The sequence below is a fragment of the Dromiciops gliroides genome, chromosome 6 (genome assembly GCF_019393635.1).
Source record: "Dromiciops gliroides isolate mDroGli1 chromosome 6, mDroGli1.pri, whole genome shotgun sequence".
NCBI classification, from domain to species: domain Eukaryota; kingdom Metazoa; phylum Chordata; class Mammalia; order Microbiotheria; family Microbiotheriidae; genus Dromiciops; species Dromiciops gliroides.
In genome coordinates this window covers 102,882,753-102,897,232 of record NC_057866.1, presented here as the reverse complement: position 1 = coordinate 102,897,232, position 14,480 = coordinate 102,882,753, and the positions used below count along the sequence as shown (strand labels likewise).

The window sequence follows — 14,480 nt, the reverse complement described above, 5'->3', positions numbered from 1 at the left end:
GGACCACCTCCACAGTTGTAGGAACAGCATTTCCAAGTTCCTGACAGGGATTTACCGTGATGATGCTAAATGGAATACAATGAAACAAATGTCATCGGCAGGGGGCATCCAAGCTGACCTAACCTTTAAACAAAGATAGTCCCGATTTGAGATGATAGGATTGTAGAGTTGGAAACATCCATTAGACATCTTCAAGTCCAACCCTCTCTTGTATGGATGAGGAAACAGGCCCACAAAGGGGATATGATTTACCCATGGTTACACAGGTAGAAAGAGGCAGAGTGAGGATTTATACCTAGGTCTCTGGTTCCAAATCCATCACTCCTTCTGCTACCCACAGGAAGTATGATCTGATCCCAGGATCCCCAGGTTATATATTACTTCAATATCCATTCATTTTAAATATTTTTTAACTTAAAAGTAAACTCCATGCACCACAAAACATAAAATCCCCAACTCTTTCCCCTTTGCTTGCTTAATGTAAATTGCTGCTATTGGTATTGCCCCCATGAGGTACCAAAAGAGGATTCACATTTTCTTTTGGTTTCCTCTGCCATCTTAGCTGAGGCTGCCAATTAGCATAGAGGACTGGGGATTAAGCATTCTTTCTGGGGACTAGTAATAAGACCCTTTTGGATAGTAGGGTCATAGGACTTTTAGCCGGAAAGAACCTTGGGAATCGTCTAGTCTAACCATTTTACAGATGAGGAAACTGAGGCCCAGGTAGATGAAGTGACTTGCCCAAGGTCACACAGGTAGTAAGTAGGTCTCTGATGAGAGCCCAGGTCCTCCGACTTCAGGTACTTTGATTCAAAATCCAGTGCTCTTTCTTCATAGTATCCTGATTGATGCTTCCTCAATAATACCATAGCTCATATTATATCAGTCTGATGTGATAGGGCTTGTCTTTAAGGCCATTAGCCCTGTCTTAGCACACCAATCTTATAGAGGGGTCCTGTGGTATTTTATCTGGTGGAAAGAGGTTAGAATACCAGAGTTTTCTGCCAACCTGTTCTCTTAGAATTCATATGTGTGTGTCTGCCTGTATGTATATTGACATGTCATTTGTAATATACATATACATACATTTACATATATCCTGTTCACTTAAGATTATGAACTTCACAGCAATTAAGGCTATTTAAGGGGTATATTTTAAATCAAGTGCTGTAATATTCAAGATGGTCTTTACAAGAAAGACTGTGACTGTAATTGTCTAAAATAGGATTGAATTGTTCATCTGTGTTAACCAAAAATAAGCTCTGCGTTGCAGTAAAAAACCCAGAACTGGCTTCCAAAAGAGGAATGTATGGAACCTCGTGTCGGTGTCTACACACACAGACACACACACACACACACACAACAGTCAACTTGAAAAAGAAAAAGAAAAGAAAAGAAAGGCTGGATTCAGGCAAATAACCCACTGAACAGACCTGCTTGATAGCTTTCATAATAATCGATTTCTAACTGAATCCCACCTTCTTTTCCTAAACCGTTTTGTGCGTAGATAGCCTTTGACTCTCTTTTAATTGAATTCTCCAATAGCATTTCAATTTTTTTTAAAGTAAGGAAACCCCTGCTATTAAATTGCAATAAATTTACCAAACATTTTCACCATTCACTGGAAAGCTTTTACAGTAAGAAATTGTCAACAAAAGCAGGCACATTCGTGTACAAAAAAAAAATGTCGTTCTTCGTTTTTCTTTTCTTTTATCTTGGAAAGCGCAGGTCGCCTTGTGTATCTACCTCCCAACAACCAAAGTGTAACTCACGGCACTCTGGGGTGAGGGTACAACCAGTCACACAGCAGGCTCCCGCCAGACCAGCAAACACAATAGGACCCTCTTTTCTTTTTCCCGATGGAGAGTCCGATGCTTCTTGAGGCTGCTTCGAGTTCCCCCTACGTCTGCCTTGCTTTTGACCCTCGGGGAGCTCTGCGCTGCCGCCGGGGCTCCCCTTGACCAAAACGATTTGCCAAAGAGAAATGTGGTTGGATGAACCAACCTATAAACATTTATTGTAAACTTTAAAACGGAATCCGGATATCGAACAGACATAGAGGAGAGGAGGGAAGTCCCCAGACATAAAAATTGAATACAAATGTACTCCCTTCTTGGTGCCCATCCCAGACATCCAATTCCACAGAAGTGGCCAGCAGCCAGAGCCTCTGCTACCGACAGCGGGATGAGTCTAGGAGCCAGAGAAGAGACGGGCAGAGGCTGGCTCTTGGGGTCCCACGCACCGGGACTGCCCCAGAAGATGCCAAACTGGAGAGAAGCTTGATCTCGCTTTCCCCTAGGGGCGGAGGCAGCGGTCCACTACGCCCCTTCCCCCCGCCCCCCCCCAGCCTGCCCACCTTCCGATGAAAAAAGCGATTCTGTGGCAGGGATTTGGGCATGAGGCGTCCAGTCCATGGGGTGGGCTGCGGAGAGTGTGCCTCAGCTGACCCTTCCGGGTTCCCGGGGATAGACGTCCTCGTGGGGAGGCCGGCAGCAGTAAGGGTAGGAGACTTGGAGCTCCGGGTCCGAGGGCGAGTAGCCGGGCAGCTCCACCGAGGGATGTCCCCCGCAGCGCACCTCCACGCCCGCTTCGTCGAACGCGTGGAAGACTCCCACATTGATGTAGGAGACGGCGTGTCGCGCCCCGGGAAAGGGGCCGCCACTGCAGCCGCCGCCGCAGCCACCGCCGCTAAGGCCCGGGGAGGAGAGGTCGGCCTCGTCTGGGGAGAAGAGGGAGCCTTCGCTGGGCCGCTGCTGCAGCCGCCGCCCGCCCCGCTTGCCTCGCCGGCCCCGCCGCTGCTGCCGGGATGCGGGCGCGTGTTGGCGGGAGCCCGGGCCGCCGCGGGGCCGCCCGCCCCGGCCGCCCCTCCGCCGGCCCCGCCGGCCCCGTCGCGCCTGCGAAGACTTGTAGTTCTTGACTAGGAGCAGGTTCACCAAGCCCAGGAGGCATTCGAGCGAATTGAAGACAGTGGAGATGACGAGGCCTCGCTGGTAATCCTTCAGTTTCTCACATTGGGCAGACGCGGAGCTGTCCAGGGTGCTGCGGACACGAGCGGGGGCCGGGGCCAGGGCCGGGGCCGGGGCCGGAGCCGGGGCCAGTGCTGCCGCCGGGGCATTCTCGGAGCTGTCCAAAGGGCTGCGAGCTCGCGCCGGGGCCGGGGCCGAAGCTGGGGCGAGGGCCCGCGGCTTCAGACAGTAGTGCGAGTATTTACGCTCCACCAGGGACACGGTGTCGCCGTCGATCACAGCACCGGCGAAGGCGCTCAAGACCCCGAGCATAAAGACCAAGACTCCGAGCAGGAGGAAGTTCTGGCTCCCGGGGATCGCGGCGCTAGCCCGGGCCTCCGCTGCTCCGCTCTCTGGCTCGGCCTCCGGGCCCCCTAGCGCGCCCGGCACAGCCCCGGGCCCGGCCCCGGCGCCCGGCACCGCCCCCGCGGGGCTCTCGTCCCTGGGCCGGCAGCAGAGCAGGGCGGAGCCGAGCAGAGACAGGCCGGCAGCCAGCAGCAGCCCCGAGTAGAAGGCGCCGGCGGCGGTGCCCAGGCGGAAGGGCTCCCCGCGGAGCTCGGATCCCAGAGAAAAGCACTTGAGCCCCACGGCGGCGGCGCTGAGCGCGCAGGCGAGCAGAAGGCCGGAGGAGAGCGCGGCGCAGGCTCCGCGGACGCTCCACTTCATCGTCCGCGCCCGTGCCCGCGCCCGCGCCCGCGCCCGCGCCCCCGCCGGCCCACACCCCGCGCGGCTGCTGCCCCGGGCGCCGCCGCCGCCGCCGCCTCCCTCCGCCTCCCCCGCCTCCTCCCGGCGCGGTGCGGCCGGACCGCCTGCCGGCTCCTCATCCTCCCGCGTCCTCCCGGCCCAGTGCGGCGGCCGCTGCCGCCGCGCCCTCCGCCGCCGGGGACCCCATCCTCCTCCTCCCGCCGCCGCCGCCGCTGCCGCCGCCGCCTCCCAGCACGGCAGCCGCCGCAGCCAGGCTCAAGGAAACCGACGCGGCGGCGCCGAACGCAGAGAGCTCCCCCCTCCCTCCAGAGCCCCCCCCCCCGAAACTCCCCCAGTGACAGAGCCGCCCACATCTCCACTTCTTCCCAGCTCTATCAGGGAGCCCTGACTCCTGGCACCTAAGTCCCTCACTCCCCTGCACCCCATCCCAACACCTGCCCCCCCTCCCCAGAACACCTCCAGTCAACGCATCATTAACTCCTGGCTACTGGGCGCCCCAATCTCCGACCCCCAGGTCGTCGTTTCCGACCATAGCTATTCTCCAGGCTCCCCAGCCAAACCGACCCTGCTCCTATTTCCAAAGCCTCCCAACCCTCCATCTCCACCCTCACCTTTGCAACTCACCTCCCACCCCCTTACCCCCACGCTAGTGAGGAAACGCTGAAACTGAGTCCCTCCCATCCCATGGCCCCAAGAGGAGGGGTAGACCTTGTCTTGAAGCCTAGAGAAGGAAGGGGTGGTCTCCGGGGATTACTATGCCTGGAGCTCTGGGGCCTCCCTGATACCCCGCCCCCTCCTGGGAGCTGGAGCCAAAGTAGGAGCAGGAGCGGGGAGACCGCTTTGGTCTTCTAGTAGGTTGGGGTGGCACCGCCTGTTTGAAGGGAAAAGTTATTTTGATACAAACGAGGAGGTGTTCGTCTTGGAACAGGACCGTGGATCCGTGTTCCTGGCTTAAGCTGGTATATCAGAAGGAAAACTGATAGATGGATGTGAATTAATGGAAAATTGCTGTTTTAACTCAACTAAAAGGGACATTTTTTTTTGTGGAACAAGTTATTTCTTTCGGTTTAATGACATCTTTGGGATCCAAAGAGACTGATCAGGACTTGAGATTGAAAGGGAAGGGCTGCAGGGTGCCCAACCCTTGAGATTTCAAGGTCTTTTCTGGGCACTGGGTGCTTGCAGAATAAGTCAATATGCTTTGCTCAGGCTGAGGCTAGGGACGGAAAGACATGAGGAAAGAAGACACCTAAAATTTCAGAGGCAGAGATAGTGGCGGAAGTCCCTCCTGCCCAAACTAACGAGGTTTGGTCTGGAAAATTAGTCTTGAGAGAATTGGAACTGTCGACTTTGCCCTCAGAAGTATTACCAGTGGCAGGGAGGATATTTTACATGACATCCACACAAATATCAACACTTCCAATCCTTGAGAGGTTCTTTTTGTGGATGAGGTTGAACTAATGCCATCGAGCCCCAAACAGGACAAAGTCTTCTCAGTGAAGTAACTACCAAGGGGGAAGGGGGCGGGGAATCTGATATGGACACCACGGGGACAAAATGAATGGAAAAAACCTATTGCCTAGATTATGACAAGTGGCCATAAGTAGATATACATCTATCTGTATATACATTTTGGGCAGGTACTGCATATGGACAATGAGTTGTGCTCAGAATTGAGTAAGAGGAAGGGAATCAGGCTAGATTACAGTCGAAATGAGTATTTTAATGATTACTTGCCTTTAATTGCTGCAAAAGACTCTCTCTCTCTCTCTCTCTCTCTCTCTCTCTCTCTCTCTCTCTCTCTCTCTCTCTCTTTTCCCCCCTTCTCAACAATAATGTCCCAATGATACTCTATCGTTGTAAATTATGCAACACTATCATCTCAGAAGAATCAAATTTGTAGATGTGCCAAGAGGCGATGAAAAGCCCCTTCAAGAATGCAAGAATTAATTGTGCAGAAGTAGCATAAAACACACTCAATCATTAAGGAAATGTAAGACCAGAAAAGAAGGTGTGTTAGCCATGTGGTAACAGTAAAGGATAATGGATGTAAAGCTTCCATGTTGCATTTGTCTCCACAAGGTGTCCAGTCTGTTGGTTGGGGGGGGGTAATGAAAAATAATTGATAAGGGTGTCAGGATGAGAAGGCATAAAGGGATTATGATCTGTACCAATAGAAGGAGGAGCCCATAACATTGAGATCATAGATCTACTGAGGTATGGAAGCATCGTTATATCAAAAATAATATGTGTCATGTACAATATACATCATGATGTTCAGCTTGTGGATTTAATCACTGTAGAGTTTATTGCTCTATTTCTAGCTCAGGAAATAGGAGGAGTAAAGCACCAAAAAAAGTGACGAGTGGGAAAAAATCATGAAGTTTGGGGAGAAAAGGGCTGGAAAGAAGTAGTGTATGAATCTCAGCCCTCAATCAGAAAAGACCTTGGGAAACCTCTATCACATTCCAAGAAGTCAAGGTCATTTGCTGGGAGGGCTTGATTTACACACTTAATTTGTACATAGATCCCTCTGCTTGCAATTATGAGGATTATAAAACCATATACATAATTGCATATACATAGTAATTCCCTCTGTATTTTCTATGAGTATGGGACCCCAGAGTCTTGAATGAATATGGTTTCTACTCTTTTCCTGGACATTTGGTGGGGTCTGGTCAGAAAGGTCATCCCCACAATGCAAACTTGCAGAATCCACTATATTCTCTGCAGGGGCCATGGTTGTGAATATCTGCAGATAAAACTCAATTTATTTAGGACTTCCTTGGTCTCCTATGGACAATGATGAGGCACTGGGGGAGAAGAGTAAAATTTCTTCCAATATTGTAGTTTTTAGATTTTAAAAGGGGAAAGTTTAAGCCAACTGTGTATAATGTGATACCCTTGTCATGTACAATCACATGTACAATCACAATCTCTCATCCTCATACTCACACACTCATGAATGCAGACTTTCCCACTCATGTCCACCACACTGACAAACATGATTACATTCAAATACTATCACACACATAAATTCACACATATTCTTATACACAAGCACACACTCATGCTTGTTCTCATATATATGTTCATATATACACTCATAAGGAGAATCACTCTCACACATATTCAGATGCATTCATACACTTACACACACACACTCAATCTCACATAGTTGCCATGCGCTAGCTAGCTCTTAGTGATTATTCTGTTTCCGGGGAAACAGCTCCACAAGGAGCAGTAAACGGGGGCTGAGAAAGTGTCTTCCCAGTTGTTTCCCACTATGACTACTGTTCACATTGATTGAGGCTGGGGGAAGGTAGGGGATTTGACCCTGTATAGGAAGAGAGACAGAAAGTGCCTCTTGGCCACCACCCTCCCCCAACCTCCACCTGCACTCTGAGCTGAGTCCCTGTCAATTCATGGGAAATCATGTGGGAATGTACCTGGCCCTCTTCTTGGAAGGCCAATCAAGTCCCTCCCTACTCACCATCTTCAGGACCCCAAAGTCTCCTCATCTGCCAGCCCTGAAAGGCTGCATTAGAGCCTCTAGTTCTGTCTGTCAGGCAGCCACAGGGCATAATTTTAGGGCTTCCCAAAGGATCTCTCTGCTGGACCAAATCCCTACTAACTCCAGGAACTAGAATGCTCTCTTTCTGAAGTCAGGACCGCTTCTTCAGTCAGAGAATGAGCTCGGGAAATAAGTTACCCTGGGAGAGAGATGCTGTGAGGGGCCAGTGTCAGAAACCTAACCTGAGAGCAGGTGAGTGTTGGACTTCAGGAGCTGGATCATCCATGTCTGGGCACTGGGGAGGTGGGGATCTGCATTCCTCCCTGCTCCGTCTTCCCAGAGCCCAGAGGGAGGGTTTATGCTCCCAAGGAAGGCACTTGTCTGACTGTCAATTCTTTTAACCCCTCCCAGGAATTCCCCCGAGAAGGCCCACTCCAGTGACTCCCCAGTGCTGTCCAGTTGGGGCAAAGCTTGGAGAGCTTTATCAAGGACCTGTACCTTCCTCTGTCTTACATTTAGGGTCCCTGCAACGGAGTGGAGATGGTGATGCCTTATTGCCTCAACCCTTGCTTTTGTTAATCTCCCACACAGCCTTCAGTGAGCCCTGGAGGCAGCCCTCATGCTCCCCTAAAACCAGCGCAGCAGCAAAATCACCCCTTACTTTAGAATGAAAGCATTAGCCCCCCCACCTCAATTAATCTTTGAATGGAAGCAACAAAAACATAAACATCTTCCCATAGCACAATACTTCTGGATTAGATATGATTGCAGTTTCCCCTTCCCAATTCCTCTTTTTTCAAGCTAAGTGACATATGCTGCCTTGAGGTTTTTTCAACATAATGACTTCTTCACAGCAGGTCAGCACAGCCTGCCCTCTGGTATTATCTCTTTTGGCCTGTATCTCTGACTTCTGTCTACCCACACCCAAATCAGGCTGGCTTTGGGGTTTCCCCTCTCCCTACCTTGCTGTCCCACTGTTGTAGTTTTGTAATCCTCTTCTGGATAATTGCATTCCATTACTGACGGATGCACAACAAGCCATAACAATAATAACTCGATTTATAATTCACACTTATAGAGCCCGTTAAGGTTTACAGAGCACTTTCCTCATAAGAACCATGTAAGGTAAATAGATGAAGTATTATTAGTCCCCTTTCTAGATGATTAGCCTGAGGCTCAGACAGGTTAGGTGATTCACTTGGGGTCATACAGCTAGTCCATTTCAGATCTGGGATTTGAACCTGGCTCCAAATCTGGTGTTTTTTTAACATACTGCTTCTCTTCTCTTATTTTAAGCCAGACCCAGTTCATGCTGGGAGGGCCCCATGTGCCTGATATGGAGGTGTAGGAGGCTCTCAGCAGGAGAAAAGGGCTTAAAACAAGGAGGCTGCTCATAAGAGATAAATTTTCTGCTACATCAGAATTTGGCAGAAGCTGCAGTCCAGGAGGCAATCATTGGATTAGAAGATTTCTAAGTCATCTCTCCTCCCCAGCCTCAGTTTCTTCAACTATAAAATGAGGAGGGGGTGGACGAAAGGATTTCTAAGGACCCTTCCAGCTCTCATGTTCTCTGTTCTAAGTCAGTTACTTCTGGGAGTAGTGCCAGAGCATTTGGACAATGTTAGTGAAGGTATCTGTGAGCCAGAGTCCAGGAAAGGAGCAGAAATATGGCTGTGGGAGGTATGATTGGCAAGGCACACTGTCTAAAGGGAGAGGAATTCATGTGACTGACTGTAGTTGATCATTGCTATCTCTATGTCCCTTACATTCTCAGCAAGGGGCCTCTGAGTTGTAGGAACTGCTCCCTTTTGAGAGGACAAGATCTGTCCTTAAATGCAAGAACTTCTACCATTAAGCCTGAGGATCCAGAATGTGATCTTGGACGCTGGACTAAAATGCCTGTGGCATTGCATAAAATGCAATTACCATCACTCCCTATAACCTCCATACATGCACAGCCTTGCTTTCTAACGCCCACAGGCTTGTCACCCTTCCTTGTTACCTCCTGGCAGCCCTCTTGACTGCTGCTCTGATGTTTATGATCTTGGTTCAGTTGAGCCAGGGTATGCTTGATATTATTACATTATTCATACAGTAAAGAAGGATAGATCAGGAGAGCTTGATTAACTTAATGAAACTGTTGTTTGGGACTTTGATTATATCTTCCAGTGGCAGGTGTCCATGCCCATTAATACCTTGGTGAAAAGGTTGAGGACACCTCCTGGGCCTGGATATTTATTGACTTATTCATACCTCTCTGAGCATAAATGATGAAGTTTGAATGACTTGGGCAATCTTAGGTTGGGTGTCACTCCCCCTCCCCTTTCTATTGGCTCAATAAAAGGGAGCAGGGGATCTTTTGTATGAGATTTGGGAAGTTAGGGAGGATTTCTCAATAGAGTTAAGAGCAGGCCTAGATCCTAGGGATATGGTGATGGGAAGTCTATGTATCCAGAAGAGGGTCCCCCAGGAAGCCAGTATTGGCAGTCTTGAAGAGACAGGAACAGAGACATTGGCAGCTGCAAGAGTTAGTGGTTGTTGTTGTTCAGTTGTGTCTGACTCTTTGTGACCCTGTTTGGGGTTTTCTTGGCAAAGATACTGGAATGTACATTTCCTTCTCCAGCTCATTTTATAGATGAAGAAACTGAGGCAAACAAGGTTAAGTGACTTGGGCAGGGTCACACAGCTAGTGAGTGTCTGAGACTGGATTTGAACTCGGGTCTTCCCAACTCTAGGCCTAGTGTTCTATCCACTGCCCCACCTAGCTGCCCAAGGGGTAGGGCTCAAGAGGTAGTGGTAGATCCTCTCAAATGAATAGCTTCAGGAAAGGATGGAGTAACATGGCTCAGTCTCTTGGATAGAGAAGCGAGGATTTCTTCAACAATTCTGAGTCCCTGGGGAGCATCAGGGCTTACCCCTTCAGAGAAACAGAAATGCAGGGAGAGCTTGGACAGCTCCAGTCTACTGGAAAGGAGAGGATCCTGGGACCCAGCCTTCTAGAGGGAAAACAAGGTGTGCCTGGGAAGCACCAGCCTCTTAGAATGAAAGGGCTTGAGAACAAGGCCCCAGAGGCAGGAAGGGACTGAGGCCAGAGTACATGGACTTCATCCTCTGATACTACTGTGAGATGTTAGGATGGCAGAGATGAGATAGCGTGGATCAGATCCCTCATCCTCACTGACACAGCCATCACCTTAGTTCATCTCCTCCTTGCCTAGATTATTGCAACTCTCTCCTAATTGGTCTCCTGACCTCACATCTCTCCTCAGTCTAGTTCATCCCACACACTGCTGCCAAAGTGATTTTCCTTAATCACAGATCTGACCATGTGACTCCCCCACTCAATCTACACCAGTGGCTTCCCATTGCCTCTAGAATAAAATAAAAATGTTTCTGTTTAGCTTTTAAGGCCCTCACAACCTTGCCCTCACAGATATTTCTAACCTCATTAATTATTCCCACTCTATCACTTCAGTCTCTTGTTGTCTACCCACTCCTTCCCTATTGCCTACAAACATGCCCATGTCTCCCCTCCTGGTCCTTAAAAAACCCTCACTTGACTCTTCCATCTCTGCTAATTATTGTTCTATTCTGCCCTTTGTGGCTAACCCCCTTGAAAAGGCTATCCACAATAGGTGCTTCCACTTTCTCCCCTCTTGTTCTCTTATTAACACCTAACAATCCAGTTTCTGACCTCATCACTCCACTGAAACTGCTCTTTCTAAAGTTACCAATGATCTCTTAATTGCCAAACCCAAAGGCCCTTTCTCAATATTCATTCTCTTCAACCTCTCTGCAGCCTATGACACTGTGAATCACTTTCTTCTCCTTGATACTTATTTCCCTAGGTTTTCCCAGTACCATTCTTGGTTCTCTTCCTATCCATCAGGCAGCTTCCTCTTAGTATCCTTTGCTGGTTCCTCCTCCAGATCACACCCTCTAACCACAGGTGTCCCTTAGGGTTCTGTCCTGGGTCCCCTTCTCTTCCCCCTCTATATTACTTCATTTGGTGATCTCATCAGTACCCTTGGATTTAATTACCATCTCTATGCTGATGATTCTCAAATCTAACTACTTTGCCCTCACCTCTCTGCTTACCTCCAGTCTCATATCTACAGACTGCCATTCAGACAGACATCTCAAAATGGATTTCCAGTAGACATCTTAAACTCAAAATGTCCAAAAATAAGCTCATCATTTTTCTCCCTACACTCTCCTCTCTCCTAAGTTTCCTATTACTGTAGAGAGCAACACCACACCCCCCTGGTCCTTCATGCTCATAACCTAGGAGTCATCCTGGATTCCTAACTAGCTCTCATTCCCAATATCCATGCTGTTGTCTATTTCGTCTTTACAACACCTCTCCAATATACCCCCTTCTCTCCTCTGACAGTGCTGCCACTCTAGTCATCCCCTCATGCCTAGACAATTGCTGGTGGGTCTATCTGCTTCGAGTCTCTCTCCATTTCACTCCATCCTCCTTTCAGCCATCAAACTGATTTTCCTAAAGCATAGGACCTACCATGTCACCCTATCCCTCCCCCACACTCAGTCAATTCCAGTGGCTTCCAGGGCAGCTTGGTGGCACAGTGGGTAAAGCACTGGCCCTGGATTCAGGAGTACCTGAGTTCAAATCCGGCCTCAGACACTTGACACTTACTAGCTGTGTGACCCTGGGCAAGTCACTTAACCCCCATTGCCCCACCCCCCCAAAAAAAATTCCAGTGGCTTCCTATCCTGTCCAGAATCAAACACAAAATCCACTGTCATTCAAAACTCTTTATAACTTTTGCCCTCCCCATCCCTTCTACCTTTCCAGGCTTCTTAGACCCTACTCCCCACCATAGTTTTTTCAATCCAGTGACACTGGCTTCCTGACTGTTCCACCAATAAGATATTGAATATTTTGTCCTCATCTTTGCCTCCTGGCTTCCTTTATTTATTTATTTTGGCAGGGCAACAGGGATTAAGTGATTTGCCCAGGGTCACATGGCTAGTAAGTGTCAAGTGTCTGAGGTCGGATTTGAACTCAGGTCTTCCTGAATCCAGGGCCAGTGCTTTATCCACTGCGCCACCTAGCTGCCCCATCCTGGTTTCCTTTAAGTCCCAACTAAAACCCCATCTTCTACAGGAAGCCTTTTCCAATCTCTCTGTTAATTATTTCCTGTTTATCTTGTATAGAACTTGTTTCCTCTTTTGCCCATTTTTGTATCCCTAGTGCTTAGCACAATGCCTGGCACAGAGTAGTCATTTAATAAATGTTTATTAACTCACTGGCTACCTCTGTGTGATTCAGCCAAACCAGCCTTCTCTTGCTATTCATACACATCATTCTGTCTTCTTGCTTTTGCACTGCCATTGCCCATGATTGGAATGAACTCCTTCCACACCTTCACCTTATAAAATTCCTCTCTTCCTCTAAGACTCCAGTCAAGCAGCACCTTCTACAGCTTCTCCTGGTCCCTTCAAGTGTTACTGATGTCCCTCTCAAGCTATCTGGTGTTTTTGTTTTGATCAGTCATTTAAGTCATGTCCAACTCTTCATGACCCTATTTGGGGTTTTCTTGGCAAAGATACTGGAGTGGTTTGGCATTTCCTTCTCTAGCTCATTTTACAGATGAAGAAACTGAGGCAAACAGGGTTCACCCAGGATCACACAGTTAGTGAATGTATGAGGCCAGATTTGAACTCATAAAGATAAGTCTCCCTGACTCCAGTCCTGGCACTCCATCCACTAAGCTATCTAGTTGCCCACCTGGTATTTACCTACTTTGTATTCATTCATTTTTACCTACTTTATGGGAAGGTATTGTTTCATTTATTGTATTTATGTCTGTAGCACTGAGCACAGGGTCCATTATATAATAGGCATAGCAGCTTAATTTATAGGTCTCTAGCAACCCTGAGTTCAGTTTTCTTTTACAGGGAATCCTAACCCAACACACAATATCTGGCATATGGTATGTGTTTAATAAATACTTATGGACTAACTGGCTGACTAACCCTTATGGTAATTACTACAAGAATGGCAGCCTTATAGGTCCTTGAGGGTGAAAGTAGAATTTGTTGGAAGGGAAAGGAAGAGAAGAATTGTGTCAACTATGGGCTCCTTGGATACTTTGGGGTATTTTGCTTTTTTGTGTGTGGAGTGAAATAATCCCAATGCCCTTCCTATAATCATAAGGAGGGGAATGTAGCTATCCCCTCTAGGGACCCTTCTTATCAGTGCCAGTGTGAATTGGGACAAGGACCCCTGTTTATATATGGACTACATCTACTTTAGGGTTAAAAAATTCTTCAGGTGGATTGTGCTTAACTTTGGACTTTGAGAGTCCATCCCCTTTCTTTAGTTAGTATTCAGAGTAAGGTCCTGGATATTAAGGGATACAAAGGTGAATAAGATGGATTCCGCCCTCAAGGAGTTTATGATCTAGTGGGGGAGATAAAATGTTGAAGATTCCTGCCTGGGATCATTTCCTTATGGAACAGGGTTGCCACATGATCCTTAGGCAATAAGGTGATAGAGTGCAAGGAGCATTGGATTAAGAGACAGGAAGACCCAAGTTTGAATCCTGCCTCAGTTAGTGGCCAAGTGACCTTGGGCACTCTCTCAACTTTAGTTTCTCCATCTGTAAAATGGGGACAATGACAACAAAATAATATCAATGCCAATCTCATGGGGTTGTTGCAAGGATCAAATTATATAACATATATAAAGTATTGTACAATGCTGTATATTCTTATTATAGCACCCCAAAGTATATTCCCCAGCAATTGCTGAAATCCCACCATCAGGGGTTTATTTCTTTGAGTTCTTACAATCTAATTTTCTCCCCCAGCACTTGACTGAAACTATTTTCCCCAAAGTTATGTAATTTGTTAACTGTTAAATTCAGTGGCTTCTTATCATCATTATCAAATGATGATAGCTGATATTTATTGTGCCTACACTATGTGCTAGGCTCTGTGCTGAGAGATTTACAAATATGATCTCATTGCTCAGTCCTCTCTTATCTCCCTGCAGTTTTGGACCACATTGAGCACTCCTTTCTCCTGTATACTCTTCTTCTCTAGGCTTTTGTAACACTTCTTTCACCTGACTCTCTTCCTGTCTGACCAATCCTCAGTCTCTTTTGCTATACCATCTTCCATCTCTTGCCTGCTATGTCTGCATGTTCTCCAAGACTCTGTCCTGACCCTTCTGCTCTTCTCCCTCTACCCTCTTTCTTGGTGGCCTTGTCCATTGCCATGGGTTC

The 14,480-nt window shown here is 48.0% G+C and overlaps 1 protein-coding gene across 1 annotated transcript; it reads right to left on the bottom strand.

Moving 5' to 3' along the window:
* Positions 1–1,175: 1,175 nt before the first annotated feature.
* On the bottom strand, positions 1,176–3,747 carry TMEM271 (transmembrane protein 271). The gene has a single exon (XM_043971619.1). It carries the CDS (start codon positions 3,669–3,671, stop codon positions 2,439–2,441), a length of 1,233 nt encoding a protein of 410 aa, XP_043827554.1. The 5' UTR covers positions 3,672–3,747; the 3' UTR covers positions 1,176–2,438.
* Between the last annotated feature and the right edge of the window lie 10,733 nt (positions 3,748–14,480).

Bases quoted from the DNA above. Each gene is read 5' to 3' on its own strand.
- TMEM271 (XM_043971619.1), bottom strand. From the start codon at position 3,671: ATGAAGTGGAGCGTCCGCGGAGCCTGCGCCGCGCTCTCCTCCGGCCTT.